The 23,706-nt window shown below is 40.0% G+C and overlaps 1 protein-coding gene across 13 annotated transcripts in view; it reads left to right on the top strand.

The window, feature by feature from the left end:
- Positions 1 to 23,706, top strand: part of LOC126755428 (cAMP-dependent protein kinase type II regulatory subunit) — an 80,455-nt gene that overhangs the window by 34,529 nt on the left and 22,220 nt on the right. For 10 of the 13 annotated variants that reach the window (XM_050467992.1, XM_050467994.1, XM_050467991.1 and 7 more), the window contains exon 3: positions 21,693 to 21,913. In XM_050467992.1, the coding sequence (XP_050323949.1) occupies positions 21,703 to 21,913 (211 nt within the window). In that variant the 5' untranslated portion in view covers positions 21,693 to 21,702. Of the gene's footprint in view, positions 1 to 10,233; positions 10,325 to 21,692; positions 21,914 to 23,706 lie in introns of those variants that run through there. The other 3 variants (XR_007666485.1, XM_050467990.1, XM_050467989.1) reach the window with 2 other exon arrangements.

A 23,706-nucleotide genomic window follows, 5' to 3' on the forward strand; every position in this document is an offset into this window, starting at 1 on the left:
AGTTACTGGCTTGTGTGTACGTGACAAACAGCGAACGAGCCGCTGAGGGTAAAAGTTCCTGCATAAACCAACACTCATATGTCATATGAATTTACGTGGGTTTATATGACAGAGCTGCGGAATTTCATTATGTTTTGCATGGCTCCTAAAGTCCATTTAATCGCTAAATAATTAAGATAGCTAGTTGATTTCGAGAAGAGCTTCGAAGCATGTAAAAAAAGCAAAACTTTGTTGTTAACTTTAAAAATCTTAATTTATTCCTCAAAATCAATGTCATTCCGCTCAAAGTAATCCTCCTTGGCCCGTATACACTTGTGCCAACGCTTTTTCCAATCCTTGAAACTGTTGTTAGAATCAAGCGATTTACTTTCAATGCCTTCAATTGACTCAGAACGGTTTTCTCGAAGCGGTCTTTTGAGTTTGCTGAATATCCAGAAGTCACACGTAGCCAAATCAGCCGAATACGGTGGTTGCGGCATGATATTGGTTGAAAATTTGGCAAAAACTCAGGAAGAAGCAATGCTGTGAGCGACGGTGCATTATCGTGGTGCAAAAACTAAAGAGTTGTCGTCCTCATTTTACGAATAGCTTCGCGTCCGACGCATAAAGTTTAAATATTATCCCTTGTTGACAGTTTGTCTGGTCGGAAAGAATTCGGAGTGCATCATAATCGATAATCGAAGAAGACTGTCAACTTAACCTTGATTTTTGTCCTCCTGACGTGTTTTTTTTTTGACTTTGGCTTACCTTTGCCACGATATTCGTCTGATTGATCATCTGTTTCCGGATCGTAAGCATAACTCAAGACTCATCGTTAGTAATAATACATCCTCGTTCTCGACGCTTTTTGAAGAATTTGTACCAATCGAAAACACCTGTTCCCGACAAACACTCTTCACCGAAGGCCTTTTCTAATATTCTGAACGTTTCGGCACCAGAAATGTGATGAGGAGCATACAAAGTTTAGCCGAACTTCTTTGTTGAATGGTTTCACTCAACATAAAAATCGCCGAATGCACTTTATGTACTTCAGAAAGACAAGCCTAAAAAATAAACCTAAAAAAAATATTTCGACAAATGGGTTTTCATGCGAAATTTAAATTAAAAAGTTTTACTATGTTTTGCCCGCAGTAGTACATATGTATGTATATTTTATATTATGATGTCATATATGCCAAATTATTGTCTCATTTATCTGCTTGAACACACACATACACAAATATAGGCATATCTTATTGAGAGCATTTACCAACTACTGCTGGCTGCTGAGTAATTTCTCTCTGGCAACTGCTTTTGATAGCGCTTTTTTTGTTGGCAAGATTCCCGCATTTGCTCCTTCCGCCGACCTTGCACTTAGCAGCGCGAAAATCCCTCACAAGAACGCCTCGCCGTGGGCGCTGTTCGTCATGACATTTGACATTCGTTTGGTCATTAAAAGTCCCGCAATCGCCAAAAAGTCATGGATACGGTTTCGTAGCGTCGCTATGCCTGACATAACGATTGATTTCGCTCCGGCTTGAATTTATTGCTGACTTTCACTTTTACCTTGTTATTTATTGCTTTCATTACGCTTTTGGCTGGGACAGTGGGAAAGCCTTGAATTTATTTCATATTTCTCTCATAGTTCGGCTTGCTGTGACCCAATTTGAGGTTGGACAACCTGCAGATAACAAGGCGAATGCGAAGGCCAGCTGTATTCTCCCATATATACGCCCACACACACTTTGCCGACATCATTTGTCAATGCGAGTACACATAAATCGTGCAATCCGTTGAACCCTTTTCACGAGAATCACGAATTCCCAAAGCAGCTATTCCAGCCATTTAATTAAGCAAACAATCAATTAATTAACTTTCGAACAGCATAGAGGTTCAATACTTATTTCCGATTCTTCAACTGACTCACACACACACGTACTCACGCATACCTATTCACACGAAAATGCTGCTGTGGAGACAGAGCTGCGAGGGCGGAGTAGCGTTGAAGTTTATCTTAGTCAACAACAACAACGGCAACAGCAAATGGATAGTTGGGACAAAGGAGGAGCGTAATTAATTAGACTACTGTTTACATCACGTGTAAACTTGTTGTTGTAATGGAATACAAACACTAGAAAGACAAGAAAAATACTGGAAGCTGTGACCTCGACCACAAAATCAGCAATGATATTTATTATTTTCCTCCACACTTGCTTGACTCTTTTCATACAATTTGTGGAGTAGAGAGGAGTATTGCATGCAAGTTAAGATCAACGCTTTCCAAGCACTTGACATTATTCATGGGCCAAAGTGTTGTTTGAATGAGATATTTTTCATCGTTGCAGCACAGTATTCATCATTACCACCCATTATTTAATATTACTCTCAGATGACAAATACCTAATTTTCATATCACAGTTTCTCTCGATACCACTAGTCATCACTGGTTAATAATTCAGACCTTCCCAGCCTGTTCGAAAATGAAAATGGGATATTTAAGAACTAGAATCATCGCCATATCCAGTGCTTGCGGCGTGTTCTCGTCCGAGGTCCCTTCACTCATTTATTCTGTGGTTTTTTGCAAGCTTTTAAATTTTCTATCATCTCGGTTACCTCACTGGCGTTGTCCTTTGGCACCTCTGTAAACTGTCTCTAAGCAGCTAACTGACATAACCTTTTGCCGTTGCCATAAAATGAATGAGAAATATATTTCATGTGAACATTTTTCAGTCACGATTCTTCCCTGGCGATTTTATATTGATTTATTTCCGACTGTCTTTCTTTTCGTTTACATTGTCGAAACTTTAGAGGGGAAGACCTTTTGTGTCTATCAAAACTGGAAAAATAGTTGCCTAATTATTGTAGTAAAAATAAATTAAAGTAAAATCATTAAGGTAAATTATCGCTGATAAAAGCAAATGTCTTTGAATGACTGAGGTCCTGACTTCTGCACAATTTCTGAGGTTTTGATAAAACAGCCGGTAGGCTGGGTCTATGTTTACGCTTACATGCTTATACACACACACTCATACACTTGCTTTCCACCTGCAAATACGCAGAAACGAATAGAACGCGCTTGGAAAAATATGTTCGGTTGTGCATGTGTGTCCTTCTGGTAATATGAATGGGTCTACACCCCTAATCATCTGAATGAAGATAAGTACTCAATTACAGGCATGCTTGCCGTCATTTACCTGAGCACTGCAGCTTGTGGTCATTTCCTTTGCAACACTGAATATCGAGCGAAACGCCTCCAGGGCAATATTAGCCGTTGCCATGACAGCGGATGCCGGTTAGAAGTGGAGGGCACCCACTGACTATGCGTGCGAGTAAATGATTAACAAAGTGCAGACTTTCCTCGCGGCAAACGCTCTCCTGATGCTTCTGTGGATGGCGAAAATGCTACGTACTTAGTGCTCACATACATACAAGCAAATCCATGAAACAATCATCAGCATATTCTGGACAAATGTGTAAATATGTCTTGTGTCATTCATGGCTCGTGTGCGATGCGCGAGTGGGCGCCTCTATGGCCTTGTCCATGTAAATCGTATTTTAATTGGCGAGTAATCGCAACATCATTCATTCCGTTAACTTATTCAGGCGCACATCCACAAAAGCTCCCACGCTGGTTCGTACGTTTTTCCAATTGACATCTATTTATTATCTACTGTTTATCTTTAGTCATAATTTTAGTGACGATTCCTGTCGTTGTTGCTTCTTAAGATGTACTTTTGGCAGTAAATATTCACGCTCGCATTTACTAAGGTTTCGAAACTCTTGTTTTTATACAAAAAAGTAAATTCTATTCGAACAGATTGAATATTCTAATAAGCCTTCACTAAGAGAGGAAGTGGGAGATTAATTATTATTAATTATCTAAATTTCATAAGCTTAAAAAACCCTTCTTTTCAAAGCAGAAAATTATGACTTTTTCTGTCATTTAGAGCTTGATTTCTTCTGTACTCTCCACTTCTCATGATTGCTTTTACTTCGACTGTCTGCTGTGTCAAATTTCAGAAGAATACGATTTATGGGTTGGGTTGTAATGCAACGGTTTTCAGGTTTGCACAATTATGACCATTTGCCAATTATTTTTGTGAAAAAGTCTAGTCTTAATGAATATCAGTTTGAAACTTTTCTTGTCTTTATTGAAGTCAGAGCAAGAAAAACGTTTATTTTGGTTATCAATTCTGATTTTTATTTAAAGAACGAATCAAAGAATGCTTTATGATTACAACTGCGAACCTACCAATCCATAGTAGACCAAATGTGGCCCGCGAAAATAAGAGAATCATCTTACCGCCTTAACACTCCTCTTAGGCGCTCGTGGGTTATGCGAACAAGTTTTATGATATAAGCATTTATACATATTTATATTTATGTTATATTTGTGTGTAAATTCAATCTGTTTTATGTATGTATGTACATCTCTACAGTTACGTTTGCGTGTCCTCAAGGACACTCGTGCGCGCAATTCCGTTGCGTATTTATGCGTTCCCACGTCCACACCTTCGAAAATGTCGGTTTGTTTATACAAAAGGCGCTGTTGCCGAGGTGCTGATGTATCGGGACCAACCTGTGCCGTCTCAAACAAGAAACCGAAAGTAACAAAAACAATAAACACCGCCTAATTTGTGACGTAAATGAGCCAAACATTCAACGAAACAAAAACAAAAATAAAAAGAAAAACAAAAACAAAAAAGTAAACAGTAAATAGCAAACGCTAATAAAATATAAGAATCATAATATCCAAATATCCAGCGACCGTGAATTGAGTCACAAGAAGCAAGCAAACACAACACCTCAATATGTTAGTAGGTATTTTCCATAGGAAATTTTTCACTTACACATACATAGGCTCATATATGTACATATGTACATGCACATGTGCATGCGCGCAGGGATGGTCGGCTAATAATAAAAAGTGAAATATCGTAAACAATGCTTTTCGGTTGATCATCCATTCGAGTGGCATTTGTGTACCCGCTGTATATCCAGTGTATCTGCTGTGTATCGCAGTGTTGTAGAGTTCTGGCCAGAAATATGTTCCCGTTATTTTAATTTCTCTCATGCAGTATGCACTCCTGCGTTCGTTCAATGAAATCAGGAGATCCCTAAGCATCAGGGTCACAAATATTTTTTTTCCAACGTCAGAGTGGTCATTTCATGTTTTTAAAAACACCTTTTGGTGACTAACATACATACAGGTTTTGTGTTTAATAGCGCTATCCATCAAATATCCATAAGTAAGCACAGGTGCTTACCCTCTCGAACGTAAATACACAAACTTTACTCTGAGGACAGATGTTGCGGTGACCAAATCGTTGATAATTCGCTTGAATTTCGCTTCATAAACTCCGAGGAAGGGCAAAAGTAAACTGGTTTCGTCCGGTTGGTGGTCGTTTGCTGGTCAATTGCATCACTTCGGAGAGGGGAGTATCAAATATCATAATAAATATGAAGAAAACGTGCATTTGATGTTAAGAACAACAAAATAATGAGATTACACTCTGCATGACTAACCAATCGGCCAGGCGTCTCTCGGCACAACCGAAAATACAACAACAAAGATTATAAATATTCAAATGTTTGCACTAATATTTACCTTCAGTGACAGTGCGGCTGCAAAGGCAGTTGCTAATTCGAGGTTTCGCACTTTAACACGCGGGTTTCAGGAATATTTCGAATGGGTTTTTTGTGAAAATGTGTGCCAATTGGACCCAGCGTGGGTTAACGGGGCTCTTGGTTCAGCCTCTAATACACAATAATCGATAAGAAGAGCGCAGTGACGAAATGAAAGCAGTCTCCCTTATATGTTTTTAGTTCCACTACAACTGGGGTGGCAGCCCTCCGCTGCAATACAAAACTTTCCGAAATTCCATTTCTAAACTAGAAAGAGTATACGTAAATCCCTTAGAAGTTGGAATTTCCTGCTCCACGAAATCAACCCCCTCTCCATCGCATGGTGTTACTGTTTCTATTAATATTCCCTTGTGAATATTACCTGATGTAAACATGTTTGTATGTATACCATATGCGTACATATGTACATACATACTTATATAGATATTAGTGTACATTACGGCTGCTGTTTTCGGTGTTCGCCTAGTTGACCCCCACTGGAGCACATTCGTGCATGTACATATGTGTGTATGTTTGCTCGCTGCTCACTCGATCACTCACCCACCAGGCTGTGAGGCTTTCAGCTTTTCTGTATTTGACATTTTATTTATTTGATTGCTGCGCTTTGGCGTCGTTTATTTAAGCATTTGTAAGTTCACGTATTCGTATTCCAATACACGCGTTCGTACAATGCCAACATTACCGAATACATATGTACCTGCTTACATACATATGTACATACAAATGTATAGTTGTTGTGGTCGTTGTTTTTTGCTTTTATTTTAGGCGCTTTCACGTAAGCTTCGCGGGCGCTTTACGTGCTGTTGCCGCTTTTATCGACGACTCGATGTGTTTGGGTATTTCAGTTTGTCCGAATTCGTGCTTGCTTTGACAGTTACGGCGATGCTTTAATTTAATATTAAATTTTTACTTCGAAAATAAGGTGAATCGTTCGAAAATGCTTACACAATGCTCTGATTACTGCCTTACATACATACATACATAAAAATATGACTGAAAAATCGATGTGCAATCATGTTACAAGTATATTTACACTCACCAATATGAGGCAAACACAAAGGATAGATGACTAAGCAAACGCCAACGCTCTTCCGGAGCTGTTTCGCTATATTTCTTTAAGAAAACTCAAGTCTTCGCTTTTGGCTATTCTTGCAGCAATGCTTTGAGTGATTTGTCTCTTGGGTTTTGCTTTTCTTTAAAACATAACAGGAAACAAGCAAAATCTTCCAGACTTCCATAGAAGAAGTACTACATACATATATGTATGTCTTTTATTTGTTATGTGGCAATTTGTATTGCTCGATTGTACCTTCATTGTGAACGTGTATCAAAAATATATAATAAGTATGCAAATCGTGCACATATTAGCTGCAAAAGCCATACTTCACTGAGCCATGGCCCACTTCTGCCAGAAATTACCAATTATGGTATAGAGAAGAAGTATTGAACATGCACATCCACGAGGTATGCTCACACATGTTCCAATAATGCCATCGATTACCTGAATAAATAATCCAAATGGCAGTGCAACATACGAACACATAATTATATTGCATGCAAAGATATGCACGTATCTCTAATTGCCCGTTTGGTGTCACTGACAGCTGAAGCTTTTTCGAGCGGCTAGAAATTCAAACAAAGTCATAATGCGTTTGGTCGCCTCCGCTGGTAATCATTAACCTAATTTGGCATTCCAGACGACAGCTTCAGAGCAACCATAGCGCGCTTAAATTCATAGCAAAAGCAAAATAAATTACGAAAAACAGAAATCAAAATTAATAAATCAAGTCATTACCGAGTGCACAGCCACACATTGATATGTGTTTCGGGTTATTTCGTGTATTTACGAAGTGTGTAAGAAATACCTATTTATCAATTCTGGTTGAGTCTTTATGTGGCTTTAAGTAACCGTTATACATGCAAAATTAGTCGGATGAGTTAATCTTACATATTTGGATTCAACGATGAATTGCTGAAATCGCGGTGAAATTATAGCGATTTGTCTTTATTACTAACTTATGGACTGACACGCCATTCGATGCACACATACAATTATCCAATTTGCTTTGCGCAACTCCTGCTTTGATAATCGAGTATAGCGATGATTTCGCGGCAGCCACTCGAGAACACTACAGGGATTCCAAATTCTTTCAAATGTGGTTGAGCAAGTAAAGTTTTGGATTGCAAGGTGACCCTAAGGCTAAACACTTCTAAGTCCGCCTTCGTTTTAATATGCAAGAACAAAAGAATTTGGTGGAAATTCGCACCAGCCTCGGCTTTCTCAGTGTCTCCGGTTACACAATCCACTGAAACGTTGCTTGCTCGTATTTCACTGACTTTGTTGTTGCAGTACATAGGAATTTGGAAACTGGTTTAGGCCACAATTTCGCCAGAATTCATTTATAAATTTTTGAAACTCACTTGGTACGAGTACATGAGTGTAGGCTGCTGCTTTGCATAGTGCTTGGAGGGTTTCTAATAGCAGCGTGTGAAGAAATTTCAGGGTTATGTTGCACATCATACGAAATTTGATACATATGTTATATTAATATTTCATGCGGCTCTCTGTTTATGTGTGGGTATTTCACACATTTAAGGAGTTTTTTTGGTGCATTCATGATAAGTATGTGTCGATTACTAACGGTTTATCTGTTTAAAAATATTTGTCTAATTGGCCCGGACTAATTCAAATTATCGGTTCGCTTCATTTGACGAACCGAAATTTTTGTGTTGTAATTAGTTAACAAGAACGTAATAGCCTTGACAGACGGCAGCGTTAATCCGGATTAACTGCGCACTTAATCAGATCTAAATTTGTAGGTGACAGACGGCAGCTATGCGAGTTTGAAACTCTCATAAACAGCTCATTGTCCTTTTTATAATATTTTCAATGAAAATTGATAGAAGATAAACATTACAGTTGCTAGCCGACCAATTTTTACCAAACCATTTTTTATTACAAAAACATATCAACACATTATTTTTAAAACTGCATCATAACATAGAAGTTTTATTGATATTATATTGAGAATTTGATAAACAGCTGTCAGGGTTGCTTGTATTTCATTCACAATAGATGAAAATTGGCCATTTTTAACAATGTTGCCAACGAAAATCTCACAAACTCCCTAAAATTTTGAGAGTTATTTTTGGATTCAGTAACGGAGTTAGCTGTGGTAACTCCTGAATTAATCCCGAAAAATGCAATTAATCTGGTTTAACGCTGCCGTCTGTCAATTCTATAAGGCAGCTTCATAGAATCAACAGACTTCTTAAATAAAAGCGCTCTTCTATTTGACGTGGAACTTCTAGGCACCCAACCCCCAACAGGAAAACAGTCTCACCGAATGTGAGATTACATTATTTTATTCCTAAGTATGTGTACAAAGTATCAAATACTAACATGCATGCAGCTATTGCGTACAGCAAATCGTTCGTGGCACCCTGTATATGTGTGCGCTTTTGGGGGTTTGCTAGTGAACATGCACTTTGGCATTGTTAATGGAGCTCCCGCTGGTGGCTTATAAATGTCAATGTTTTATGGCACCTATTCGTGGCAATAGCATCCGCCCCACTGATAAAAATATAATTTATCACGAGACATTAATTTATAATACAGTTATCACAATATATTGCTTAATGGCATGACATTATGGTATAGTGACGGACACGAGGCCTTCGCTGGACCCACAATTTACTGCAGGGAGTGAAATTAAAATGGAAAATGTGTCATTTGAAGTCAAACTTATTTGTAGCGCAAATATATGTACATATATTGCAACAACAAATAAATTTATGGTTTTTGGAATGTATAAATACTCAAAGTGTGTGTATTGTTTTAGAAAACACAATAAAGGTTGTATGATTTCGAAAATGGTTTTTGGGAAATAATTGATTTGATTCCAGCAAAATATTTATTCAAAATGATTTCCTTTATTGATCAATGCTGTCGAGTTTTAGTTAGTTATAGTCTTTGAGAATAGATAGTTTAAAACACATGTTTCGATTGGTGGTTTGAAGCCATTTCGAATAAATTATTGTAGTTTCCTACTTCGGGTTCGTGTACTACTATGTAAAACTCTGACCGTTCGGATCTATGACAAGTAACATTAGCGTTTAACTCGTGGATCAACTTGATGGCATAGATACCTTCTCAAAGAATTATACACAACCAAAAAAAATATAATTTCGATGGCTAGCATTTTCTTCTAGCTTAATTCATTTTCCCATTGAATGAGGCTTGTATGAAAGCTGCGCGAAAACTTCTCATAACCTCAGAGTTTCGAGTTTTTTGTCCGATAAATAAGGTAATCATAAGGTACAAGCCGGCTTCCAACAAGCAATCGACTTTTTAAGAAACTTTTTCGTGGCAAACATGCGACCGAAAGCTTGGCAATCACCATTGCCAAGCCATCATATGAAAAAGCAAACACTTTGGCTTCCAACATTTTCCACTTGAAAGTTCGATAATTCAGTAAAACTGATTTTTATTTCATTAAAATACTTCACAAAGCTGTGTGTGCTTCCATAGAAGAAAAATTCAATATTAGTAAAGTCGGGTGATCTCATACTAAACAGACAACTGCAAAGACAAAAGCAGAAAGAGTGAAGATAGTCCGGCACCAATACAACCAACGATGTCTGAAGGAAGTGAGTGCTCGGATGAGCAACCGCCGAAAGCTCAGGCCAGCAAGACTACGTAAGTTCCAAATATATACTTAGATATCAAATTGTACCCATAAACAAATGGATCATATTTTGAGGTGTTCCTTAAAGCTGCAGCTAGACAAATCTCGGAACTGAAACTCTAGCTATTTTAGTAAATTTATTTACGATCCCCAGTTTGCAGTGGAAACTGCAAACGAGCAACGATGCAAAAGACCCAATAAATAAGGAAAGTTGCGATGAGAATTGATTGCTTAACAGCGTCATAAACAAGAAACAAAAGGACGCCTGTGTTTATGTATACGAAACCGTTATTTACGCTTCATGTTAAGTGCCTCGCTCCATTCGTCGCCATGCAAAACGAGTGCAAACGACTCCATGGCGGCAATCAGGAAATTTTCACTCACCCTGAAAGCTATAAAGCTGCGACAGCATGCGGGACAGCTTTTGCCATCAGGCTTGATAAACATACTAAAGCTTTCAAAAAATTCTAAATTTTCTATTTCTCTCAAAATATGCGGTTCCATTTTATTAGCGATGGTTGCGGCTGCCACTCGTGTCATAAATGGGAATATATAGACTAGCGGGTTGCCACATCTGATATCGAGGTCGACGAAATTATGTAAATGTGTAGATTCTTAAGACTTAACGGTAATGGGCAATGAACTTAGAAGCATACTCATTTGTAAGCTACTACTATATGGTGCTCTTACATGAATACTCACCAATTTTGTCGCCCTATTGACTTCGGACCCTTAACACGTGACATTTCCAACAGGGCAATGCATAACAAAAGTCAAAGCAAACAGTTCAGCAAAAAATGCATCAGTCTACGTGCATACATATCTATCGTCGCTCAGTCACTTAGAAAGGTAGCTTAACAAGCGTTAGCCAAACCCATAGCCTATACAAACGTGTGTGTGCGTACCCCAAGGCAGCCCACCTTGACCCATTATTTTCAGTTGTTGCTATTTCAGTCTAATCGAGGCGACGTGTGTTTGTTGTCGATTACAAAATGCCGACTGCGGCCGAATTCAGCTAATATTATTCCAATGCATCGATTTCATTGTTTATCTGACGCCAACGGCTACGTAGGAGTCTACGTACAGACTTATGATCCTATATACATATGTACATATGTATATATCATATATAAGTAGGTGCATGTCAGACGTCTGTCGGCCTCCTAGTCAGTCGGCGCTGTGTTCTCACAGTTATTTCGCTCTTTATTACTTTCGTTGCGAAAACGGCAAAAACTTGTTCCGTTTGAATTTGTGGCACTTGTCGCGTCCGTGGTGCATTGCGGCATTTGGCGTTAGATTGGCAGCCACACACACAAATACATGCATTACAACAATAAATATGTTTGTATAGCGCTCTGCTACCTTTTCGCAATGCATTTAATTGCGTCTAGCGGCTATTTTCGGAATTCGCAAATAATTCATGGCGATTACGCTAATTTATGGCGTGACTGAGCTAGCTCTTCTGGGCCTTTGTCTTTGTACCAGTCTGATTGTAAATGTTTGCCAGGAAGAGTCACTGAGGCAGGTTATTTGCTCAGCGGGCATCCAGTGCATTTAGTACCCATCCGTGTGGCCTACAAGGAGAATAGAAGTCAATATAACTTATTTTGACTTCTTTTCAGCTTTGAGGCGTTTGCCTCAAACCTCCTATCTCTTTCACTCAATTTAAAAAAATGTATTGAACCAACCGTTACAATTCTTTAAAAGCTTTCAAAATATGCTCCTTCTGCGTCGATGCAGCGCTGCCAGCGCGATTTCCAAGCATTGCAGGCGTCACGGAAGGCATTCTCCGGAATAGCCTTGAGAGCCGAAGTGCATGCTGCTTGGATCCCCTTTCATCGGCCTTTTCAGGCAAGGAAACAAAAAAGTGCGGAGGGAGCACATCTGGGCTGTAGGGTTGCTGCGGAAGCGTTGGGATGTCAGCCTTGGTTTGGTAGCTGTTCACAAGAAAGGCGGTGTGAGCCGGGGGGCGTTATCGTGCTGCGATGTCTTGTCGAACCCGATTGACCCTTCGTTTGGAACTCTTGAGGACTGCCACGTAAAATTTGTCATTGACGGTTTGTCCAGGAGGCACAAATTCAAGGTGGACGATGCCTTTGATGTCAAAAAAGACAATGAGCATCGTTTTGACTTTGGATTTGCTCATTCATCAGCGACCTCTTCCTGGCCCTTCAAAAAGGTCTGGTGCACCGAAACACACCACTTCCTGCTAAAGAAACATCTGGGTCAAACAGGCTTAGATCATATCAAACGTCTCTGTTGCAGATTTACCAAGTTTCACCCAGAATTTAATCGCGTACCTCTGCTCTTCTGCATTTCCGGCTTGTGCCACTCATAGAAACATGTCACTCGAAAATGTCTGTCCTGACTCTCCAGCTGCTCGGAGACTTGGACTGTCGGAGAATAGTACGTTAGCTAGGCACGCCCTCTACCGAATCTAGACGGTGAGCTCATGCTCCGAAATATAGTCGCGGCGAAGAAAATCAGGGTTCCTATTACAAACCCTGTATTTTTGAAATGTTTATATGTGGGAGTTGTGTTATTCTCTCCACTCGTAAGCCGGTCTCTTCGTCTCTTCATCTTTGTTTGTGTACGCTCGAGAGCTTGTTCAGTAAACTGTGGAACTTGCGGCATTCGAATGGCCAAAACGATCGTGCGGTGCGGGTAAATGGTCGAAGTTTGTAGATATGTGAACGCAAGTGACTTAAACAGTTATGTCCATATATATTTACTAATTTGTGAGTTGAGTTTTTAAGGCCCACAATAAGCAACTAATATCAATTCATAATTCTTGAGAGGCATATTTTAATGCGCTATAAAACGCTTACTAAGTATTTTTAATCACAGTTAAGCTTTATCTAAATTAGTACACAATCGTTTAATTTTCGATATTTGGCAGCTAAATTTCACCCGTTTTGGAGCCTTTTCTTGAATCGGCCCGCCAATGAATGATCAAAAATGTAGGGTTGCCAGCTAAATTAAATATATCTTCCTCTTCTGTGTTCCACCTTTACACTAACTACTTTTCACTGTTTCATTATTACTTTCGTCGTTGTTGTTGTTTGTTGTTTAACAAAATATTAACTTTTCAGCAGGAGCATGAATATCAATTAGTGCGGCTTATAAGTGCAGCTGCGAAGTGTGTTTGTATCACCGGTGCTAAAATATACATATATAAATATATAGACACGACTGCAGACGTACCGTTTGTACATGTATGTGCGTGGGGAAGAGAGCGCCAGCTTTCATAATTATGCAAATCGTTTATCCGCAAACACAGAACTTTGTGTTTAGTTTCAAAACTTTTCACTTTCGACTCAAATGCGTGCACATGTACACCCACCGCACCGTATGTACGAATGTGTGCTAATCGCTCGAAAACAAGCACTTACGTTTTATTCCACCCCGTCCCTGCTCCCGCACCGTGCTATCTGCCAGCGCGCTGCCATTTTTGTTTGAGTTGCATGCACCTTAAAATGAATTTCCCTCGCTGGGAACGCCTCGCCGATCCGGCGTGAAATGCCGACGCACGCACACATATACTCGTCCGCCTCGTCTGCTTGCAGCGCCATTAATGCCACCTGGTCTACGGCTGTAAACCGCAGCAAGATCCGTAAGTTGCCGCCTCACCGACTGTTGCTACTTCGAGTATGCGCCCACTGCCGGCTGGGGCTAAACGCTCCCGCTTACTCAAATCAGGCGAATCGGAAAAAGTTTTTCAATTAAATTCATTAATATGCAATGATTAAGTGGTTGCCGCTGCGTGCATCTCCATCGAGGAGCTTAGTTTTGGTACCGCGGTTGCTGTTGTTGTTGATATATGAATGTATGGCTTTGGCATGCCTTACTGTTTGTATTTGCCGTGCAGTCATTCGGTTCAGTCATCGGTTGCTGGCGCTGACGGCGTTGATGATGACTTTGCCACCTTCGCTTCGGCCACCAAATCGCCCAGTAAACAGTTTACGCCAACGAATGTGGGTGGTCCATTAGATATGCATAAGCGAACACACATACTACAGCGGCAATATATAGTAATACTTTTTAACTTAAATTTCACAAAGGTCTTCGGTGATAATTTTTTGTCATGAGCAAGTGTTTTTGATTGGTACAAATTACTCAAAGAGGGTCAAGAATATAATAAAAAAAATTGGTGCTTGAGAATCGACGATTAACAGTCTGAGACCTTACCGGCATCGTTGGAATATCGGAAGGATCAGTGAAAACCATTTGAGCTTAAGAAAAGTGAAAGCTCGAGTGGTTACAAAATTATTTTTTCGAAAAACAACGTCGCGTTAACGCCTGCAAAACAATGAAACGTATTATTACAGGCGATGAGCCATGGATCTATGCTTACAACCCAGAAACAGACGATCAATCGGACGAATAGCGTGGCAAAGGTAAGCCGAAGTCGAAAAAACCACGTCAAAGCAGATCAAAAAACAAGGTTATGTTGACAGTTTTCTGCGATTATCGAGGTTTTGTGCACTCCGAATTTCTTCCGACCGGCCAAACCGTCCAAAAGGAATACTTTTTAAGTGTTAAGCATTGTTTGCGCGAAGGTATTCGTAAAGGGGGTCGGAACTATGGGTCGACAACTCTTGGTTTTTGCTTCACGATAATGCACCGTCGCAGACTGCGATATTCTTCGTAAGTTGTTTGCCAAATTTGAAATCAATATCATACCGCTGATTATGCAGCAAACTCAAACGACCGCGCCGGGGAAACCTTTTTGGAAGACATCAAACGAAGTTGACTCTAACAACTGTTTCAATTCACTGATTGGAAAAAACGGGGAACTTTGAGGAATAAATTGAGATTTTTAAAATTATGAACAAAGTCTTAATATTTTTTGCTCGCAATAGTATATTTGCGTAAAGGCTTTGGATTGCGGCCAACTTTGGCAGTTCCGTTAGTGGGTTTAAGTTATAAGTACAAATTACTTGTTGAAAACGACTTAGCGGTCCGCTTAGGGAACTTGATACTTTTGTTACTCGCTTTTATGGAATTGTGTAATGTCGATATTAGAAGTGGACATGATCTCGGTTAAGTTAACAGTCCGAACGCATTTCTTTGAAGAACTTACTAACGGTGCGATCCGCGCTCGGAAGCGCTGATGTATTACATGAATGCCGTTACTCAAGTTCAGTTTGTGCGCTGGAAAGCACAAATATATATTATTCTCACTTCCTAAATGAAGCCTCTTCCAAAACACACTGCAGTTTGTGATTTGACGACGAATAAGTTTGTAATTAGCAAAAGTTCTCAAAACTTTTAAATCAAAATAACGCGATTGTGTGGCATGTTTTCGGTTGCTGTCGCTGATTGGCACAATAATACTTCGCACTCGTGCCCTCACACCCCAATGTATGTACGGTATAAACACATTCTGTGAAACTCATTATAATGATGTTATAGTTATTGTTGTTGTGGTTATGGACATTAATTTGGCGTTGCTACAGCTGCCGGCAATTTCAGTAGAGTGCCGAGTGATTTAGTTAAAAGTTAATTTGAATTTGCGGTGAAAATAATAACGGACTACACCCATCACTCGTAACATTGCTCATACGCATTGGCTTTGCTACCCGAACACCAACACGAACATACCATTTCAGAAGCACTGATTCTAATTTACGATTATATTTATTGTTTGCAAGTCCCTCAGGTGTTTAGTTGTGCGTTCGCCTTCTTATTTATTCGGCCAAGTTTTCAAATGAAATGCGCTCTTGAGTTATTTACATAGTGCTAATAATCATAGACGATTTGTTTACCTTTCGGTCCATATATCGATGTTTGGCGACCGGTGAGTTGGATGGTGAGACGTCGAAATAACTCATTTACGCCTGGCATTAATTTAGTTTTATTTGCGAGACGCAACTGGGCATCTTTCCATCAATCTCAGCTGCCATTAACTCTTTATAGCCGAATCTGAGGCGGTAAGCTATTGTGGGCGATAGATGCCGAAACTTTCGTTCAAGAACCCCTCGCATTGAATGTTGACTTCTTGTCTGTGTTATGAGTAAAATATTGCATTGTGTAGAAAGACAGTCGCAAATATTTATATAATCAGTCTCCAATCATGTTATGGTATATCTCTGACCGTCTTTTCTACTAGAGCATACTTTCGTTCTCTCAGGCCAAACATGGAACTCCACCTGTGTGTTGCGGTTAAATGCGGCTCGTTTAGGGCTTAGGTTCGTCTATGTAGTGTTTATAAGAATACTAACATATATATTACTATTCTTAGAATTACTTATTTCGCAAATATCATACGGACTTAAGAAATTCCCGAGTTTCGCATCACAAATAACATATGTATGAACCTAACTGTTGTTTTCCAGGAAACCGTTTAATTGAACCTGAAATGTGTTTGAAATGCAAACTTAACGCTTTTAACTTGAAAATATTTGTCTCCATTGCTTTGAAGTCATTCTTAAATTTCGTGTTGTCTTGTACGTAGGCACGAGTATTCGAATGTTTCTGCAAGAGGAGCCGCAAATCACCCATACGTGGGTATTTTCGTGTTCCTTCGACATCTGCATGACATATGAGCTCGTGTTGTGAACCGTAAATGCCGTAATTGCCGCGATATTACCGCATAGAGAATACAACAAAAGGAGAGAAAGAATGTTTGTTGTGCAGTTAGAAGTCATATTTCAAATCTAAATGAGCCATACAAATTATTGCACTGGCGCATTGTTGAGCTCAGTTGACTACGTTGTCTTCGCTGCCTGCCCAAAAGTGCCTAGTGGGAAAAATGTTTCGTGTATCTGCAATGACAACAACAACAGCAATATTGTGAGATTCCATGAACTTATTAGCCCTTGAGAAATTGCTGAAAGGTGTTGGTAATTTGTCACATTGAACTGCAAAAAGAAACTCTTTACGAAGCTTCAAAAGTTGAAACCATTCATGGCGGTCGTGAAGACTGTTTCGTCCCGTTTTCTCTTCGGAAGCATTTTAGATCAAGTAAATCCGTAGGCTGACTTATGTACGTTGGTTTTTCCAACTGGGCCGCCACTTAGGTGCCCAGCGACACCAAGCAACTCATTTATTGACAAGTGGCACTCATGATACCCATTACACGGCAAGTGACTCGCTCTTTAGGTAGCGCCGACGCGTCTCAAATCCAGACAGACGTCGTCTACTGTTTCACCTGAACAGCAATAATAACAACAACCAATAATAATAATTGTTTGCAACAATTTATGTTGTAATCCGAGGCAGCAAATGCAAAGTCGCTGTTGCAGTTGTTGTTGGCGCAAAACACTCATACGACTGCATAACAATGCAAACGAGGGTGCTGACAGCCTCGGCCAGGTATTATGTTTTAATTCTCCTCGATGTTCGAGCAATTTCAGCTCAGCTTTTTTTTGTCGGCTCATTTGCTCTGCTTCAGTTTTGCTCGAAATTTCAATCAGTCACGTACGATTCTATACCGTTAGACGTAAATAGTGAGCTGTGTGCATTTGCGCCGACTTCGGATCGCACTGCCGAAAACAACCGAAATCGTGTGTGCATGTGAGTGTGTGTGGGATATAACTATAAACGTTCGCACACGCCTATAAAGTGGAATGCAATATTTTACGAAATTTCCATATATGTTTTTGCCATAAAGAGCAGCAACGTTTATCGGCTTAATTAGTGCGACGCTGGCAATTCGCCCAATTTCGGGGAAAAAATGTTTTGCACGATTGCATTTTGGCGCCGTCACTTTTCGTCGAACACGATGCACTTAACTTGTATATGAGTTCGTAACATTGGATCTTCTCGCCGTTTAAAGAAAGTTTTGCCCTATGAAAATCGTGTATATATACATACAATCGTGTTTGTATGTAGTTCGCTAATACTTTTGACTCCATATATCGTGCTAGTATACGGGGTTGCAAAAAATGCACCAAGGAAATAATTAAATTAGTTTTGTAAACCCGAAAATTAAAAAAAAATTAAAATTTCGGATCACTTTTTAATCCCAAACACCGAATTGAAAAATAAAAAAAATTAATCCCAAATTTATAACCAAAAATAGAAGAAGTTTGAATTTAAATTTTTTCTCGTTTGCTTAATTCGTGTTCCAAAATTAGAAATAAAATCTGAGAATCAAATTTTGAAACTTTTTTCAGTAAAAAAACTGGCAACTCTGCTGGTATATACGTCTATGTACGTGCGTAGGTAGACGTGTGCGTTAGATATATGGTTGCTTAAGCTATTGCTTTTGAAGAGACTCCGAAAAGTACTCAGATGTGCAAATTATCGAAGAAATTATTAAATTAAAATGATTTGTAAGACATGTTATAGCTACTCCTTGATTGATATGAGTGATTCGCACCGCCTCAAAACGCTCCCTCTGATATCATGTAAATACGACTTTTGTAACGCCAACGCCAGGTGTTTCTTTGTCTTCCAATTCCAAACTTGAAACTTTCTAAGCTGATATTTAATAGAGAAAATAAGCGAAGATAACGAGGGGGCCTGAGGTAAACATTTTCAAGTAGATAAGGTTATACTATATATATACTATAGTATATACAAACATCTACACTACATATACATACTTTCAGGCAACTATTGTTATAGTGTTAAGTCAAATGTGGCGATAAAAAGCTGAATATTCCCATACTGACTCCGCATTCAATAAATATGCATGAACAACAACCGCAACCCCCCACCAAATGCTTGCAAGATAGAACTCCTCGAAAAGCAAGTGCTTTTGACGTATAACGGAAATATATCAACAAAAATTGCATACCAATACAAATGCAAACAACACTGCTGAATGCTGCTTCAATTGTTGTTGGGGCACCCTATCGGCCACACAATCGAAGTGGGTAAGGGGTAGAGTGCATGGCTTCGAATGGTATTGTTAATTGTTGTTGTTACTATTGTGTGCATTTCGATGATCGCAGTGTATGTGACTGTCAAGTATGCCTGTGTATGTGGTATGTATGTGAGCATCTACACATGTTTTGTGCACGAACGAAATAGTTTGACACATTTGCCTGCGAAACGCCAATAATAACCCGAAGCACAATCACATTAAGCGCTTTTTTCGCTTTGTTATCTTCGACACTACCAGATACCCTGCAAAACATGCGACAAGTGCGGGATGAGTGCGCGATTAGTCGCAATGTAGCACGTGACTAGAGGCATTTCTGGTATTTTTATATGCAATAATTATACCCTGTTGTACTCGAAAGTCTGCAAAAAGAGGCTAATCGTAAAAGATAGTACAAAAGGGTAAGTTCTTGCAAATGGTAACACAGAAGAGAAACATAAACAAAGATTCAACTAATCTATCTCCAACTATATCCTAAACACACATATGTGTTGGAACTATGAAAGTTCATTCAAAATTTTACCTTATAGGGAGTCATTCGGGAGTACTATACATACTTACATATATGTTATATGCATGTGCATGTATGTGTTTTTGTGTGCTGTAGTAGTAGTAGTGCTGGGCGACCCTGGAAATCGAGCTCTACATATACGCATACCCACACATTTGTGATCCATCTACCCGGTAAGGAACTTATCGTTGGACCGTACATATAAACTTATGCAATTAGACCTGCCTACCATGACTAGATGCTCGCGCACTCCCACTTAAGTTTTCCAATAAAGAACACCTAAGGTACCTTCAATGGACTTAAACATATTTGCGCACAGCTCAGCTGCAGCTGACCCTCACATATGTATGTTTTGTATGTGTATGTAAGTGCTAAGCCTCACATGTTTATATGTATGTATGTCTTAAGTGTGTAGAATTTGTCAAATGCAACGGTGGTTAGTCTGAAGCCCTACATGTAAGGCAAACCAATCGATCAGCCACGCAAGCCACACTCGTATGTACCATGTATATTTATGTATGTGTGTTTGTATGCGTACACATGAAACAGGGGGTGATAAAAGCCAAAGTTGTCAGACATTGTGATTTACTTGGACAGGCAGATCAGACAGCTAGCCGGCCAATAAGTCAACTCAGAGACAGTAAGTGGGAAGCGCACTGCGTCATACTTGTATTCATATGTGTGTTCAAGTGTGTGTGCACAATAGTCCTAGCAGCCGCTTATGTGTGGAAAACGTGGTCAAACTGCAGCATTCAAAGGCAAATGCGGGCGGAATTATACAAACAGATATTGAGCGGTTTTGTGTCGTTATATGCATGTGTTTGTAGCTGCCGAATAGCCGCCCCAGCACTTAAGCGTACAAACCACTTTGTGGAATTAATTGGGCGCTGAGCACAATCGGCTGGGAGAGTCCCGGTTGGGGTAGGAAAGCACTCATAGCTCCTAGGAACTGCCCTTTGATTATCTAGGAGGATCTGCAACTGCTTTCCTGGGATGCTCCTCCAGATTGTTATTTAGGCTTGATTTTTTTGTGCTGATTGTTAACGACGGAGCTGCTTAAAGGAGTATCAAATTAAATTTATTTATCTGCTGAGTTTAGGGAAATCTGTAGAGGTCTCCACGCTATCGCTTCGATTTCAGGCTGAAATATAACGGTATTTTTCACTTCAATTAATCAGCGTGCTTACCTCCTGTGAATTGCCTCTAAACCTTCACTATTTCCCCCTCTACTCGCAATTACTAGTACAAACAGAATCAAATGAATTTCCTCTAGTTTTCCGCGCTCCAACTCAAGCTTAAGTTCCGCCAGCGAAAGCACGCAAGAGCGGCTTGTTGTTAAGCACGTTCCGCTGCATTGCAGCTCAGCTCCTTTCCTGGCCGCACCCACCATTAGCACTACATATATCTGAATATGTAAAAGTGTACGTAATTGTTGTTGTTTTTTAGTAATTTATATTGGTGTCGATTGAGGAAGGCGCTTCCGCTGGCGGACGCACAAGTGCGTTGATTGGGCAACAACAAAGCGCGCTTATGGCCATTGGCTGGCGGTGGCAGTTGGCACTTGTCCATGCTTGATGGCTGGACATTCATACACAAACACACCTAGATAAATACGTGGAATTGTTTATTTGGACAGACAATAGCGCGCCACAAATGGAAGCGTGTCTGAGCACCCGCCGAGCCATTTATAAATAATGGTCAGCCATGCCGCCGTCTCGCTACGAATTAGCTCCAGATGCTGCTAAGTAGCGGACGAACGCCGACTACTTAAGTGACGTACTTACAGCACGCACGCATTCGCTCCCGCACACACATACATACAAAGGCAAAAGCATGAATATGGGAAGTGCGTGTTCGTGAGTTATCAATTGAAGTTATCTAATTGTGTGAGTGGTTATTTGTTCAAGCACCTACGCGTCGGATTTACACCGAAAGATATGATTCTTCGAAGAGTCCTTAACATACTTTGTCCCAGCTCTCGTTTCTGCAAACTAAAAAGACATTTACTAAATCTTTGACAATTTTTTTCTTTTAGAGCGGAAAACATGTCGACCGATTCTAAGCAGCGAATTCAGGTGCCCGAGGCGTTGAGAGAGGTGCTCTTGGAGTTTTCAATAGCGTATCTGCTGGAACAGCCCGGAGATGTGGTCGATTATGCAGTACAGTATTTCAATAAATTGCAGTCGAATCGTCAGGCCGCTGCAAATTTCTATCGTCCAGATTCCCCAGAGAGCAGCATCATATCACAGGAAGAAGGTAAGCACCATACAGTAGTTTACAAAATCTAAGAAGAAGAAAATGAATATATCAAAAATGTATTTAAATTTAAAGTGAGATTCCTCTTAAATGTGAAACGCGGCTTAAAGTAGTATGCATCGAGTATACATTTGAGCTACTTTAACAAAAGTGCGGCTTCACAATGTCTGATTGCGTCGACATTTACTCAGAACTTAACCGACAAATAGCTAAATAACTTGAAAATCTCTAACAGTATTTTAAGTTCTCATTCACACTGGTTCCTTTGTGAACTCCTCTCCAGTAATAGGACCTATCTGCTGGTCGTCTGGTGACAGCTTAGAGAACACATGTTCGTTATAGCTCAGTGGTAGTTTTACTACTCTCATTCCTCGCTCAAATAGATTTTGTGGTTTCGATGAAGCTACTAATGTCCAATATTGATGGATGGATTCCGAGTGTTCTGTGTCGGATCTGCGATAGGCCTGGGCATATTCACAGAGAAAGTGGAAATTTATTTCCTTATTCCCTACTAGTTCGCAGCCTCGCCAGATGTATCCCAGCGCGTACTGCGTCGAATACTTTCAGAGCTGAAGCGTTTTCATCCATTCAGACGACATGACATAGTCAGCATAGCCGCTGTCTTTTAATTCGCTGAACTATGTCCATGTCGTCGTATAACTCATAGAGCTCACCGTATGCCACATTCGCCGATGCCAATTCGCAAAGGACCATAAATCTTCCGCAGGACCTTTCTCTCGGAAACTCGTAACGTCAACTCATTAGGTGTTGGCAAAACTTGTAACATCGTGTCTACCCATATACTTATGTATCAATATCTATGTGTATATATCCACTCACCTTTCGTTGTGGCATAATTTACGTGCGTGAACAAAATTTCCAACAGTCCTTAGGCTCTCGGCTTTTGAATGTCGTGAATGTCGTCAATGTCATGGCCTTCGCACGGATATTGTGGCATTACATTATGCTTCCATTTGCTTGACTCTTTGGTACTTTTGGTAGCCGGTGTTTTGCATGTTGTGTGTTAGGTGTGGTTTCGGCGAATATATTCACTTTGGCGCTTGTCATCGGTGATAAAGTTTGCACGCAAATTTTTTGGATTTTTTCTCGCGACATTCGGCCAAACCTAATTAAAATGGATAACGGCTGTTTCGAAGGGCACCAATCGACGAAAACTTTTCACACAAATTTAGTTGTACCGTTATATATGCATTTATCTAGATAGTATGCTCATATTAAAACTTATAAATTTGTGCGCCTTCTCACCAAACTGCATGCACTATTAACCGCATGGACGCACTTCCACTTCGCTGTACCCCCACATGCCTTGTCTCGCTTCGACGGGTCAAGTGGCATTTATTAGGTTAGTTCGTTCAGATTATGGACGCTTCTCATTATGTGTCAGCAACTTTCTACATGCTCACATTGTTATTATTTTTATCGTTGTTGTTCTTGTTGTTTTAGTATCCTTCGTGCAGTCTTTCTTCTCAACATTCTAAAAGTGTGTTTGTTTTGTTGTCTTTACGCTCGATCGAACTTGGTTAAAAGCGCTTCACTCAAGCATTTGACCCGCTTTGCTCCGACTTTGGCCACTTCACTCTGCTTGCCACAATTTGCGCAGAGATTAATCAGCTTCGCCCCTGCTGCCGCCGTCGTAGCGTCAGTTTATTTTTGCGGCAGCAGCTGTCAGCATTGCGGCCAACATCGCTTCACTAACGGTTCGGTTCTGGGTTGTGCGGACAACTTGCCTCATTAAGGAACTATTAATTATTTGCTCATTCGCCCAGGCGGTA

This window comes from Bactrocera neohumeralis, chromosome 4 (assembly GCF_024586455.1).
Source record: "Bactrocera neohumeralis isolate Rockhampton chromosome 4, APGP_CSIRO_Bneo_wtdbg2-racon-allhic-juicebox.fasta_v2, whole genome shotgun sequence".
NCBI classification, from domain to species: Eukaryota; Metazoa; Arthropoda; class Insecta; order Diptera; family Tephritidae; genus Bactrocera; species Bactrocera neohumeralis.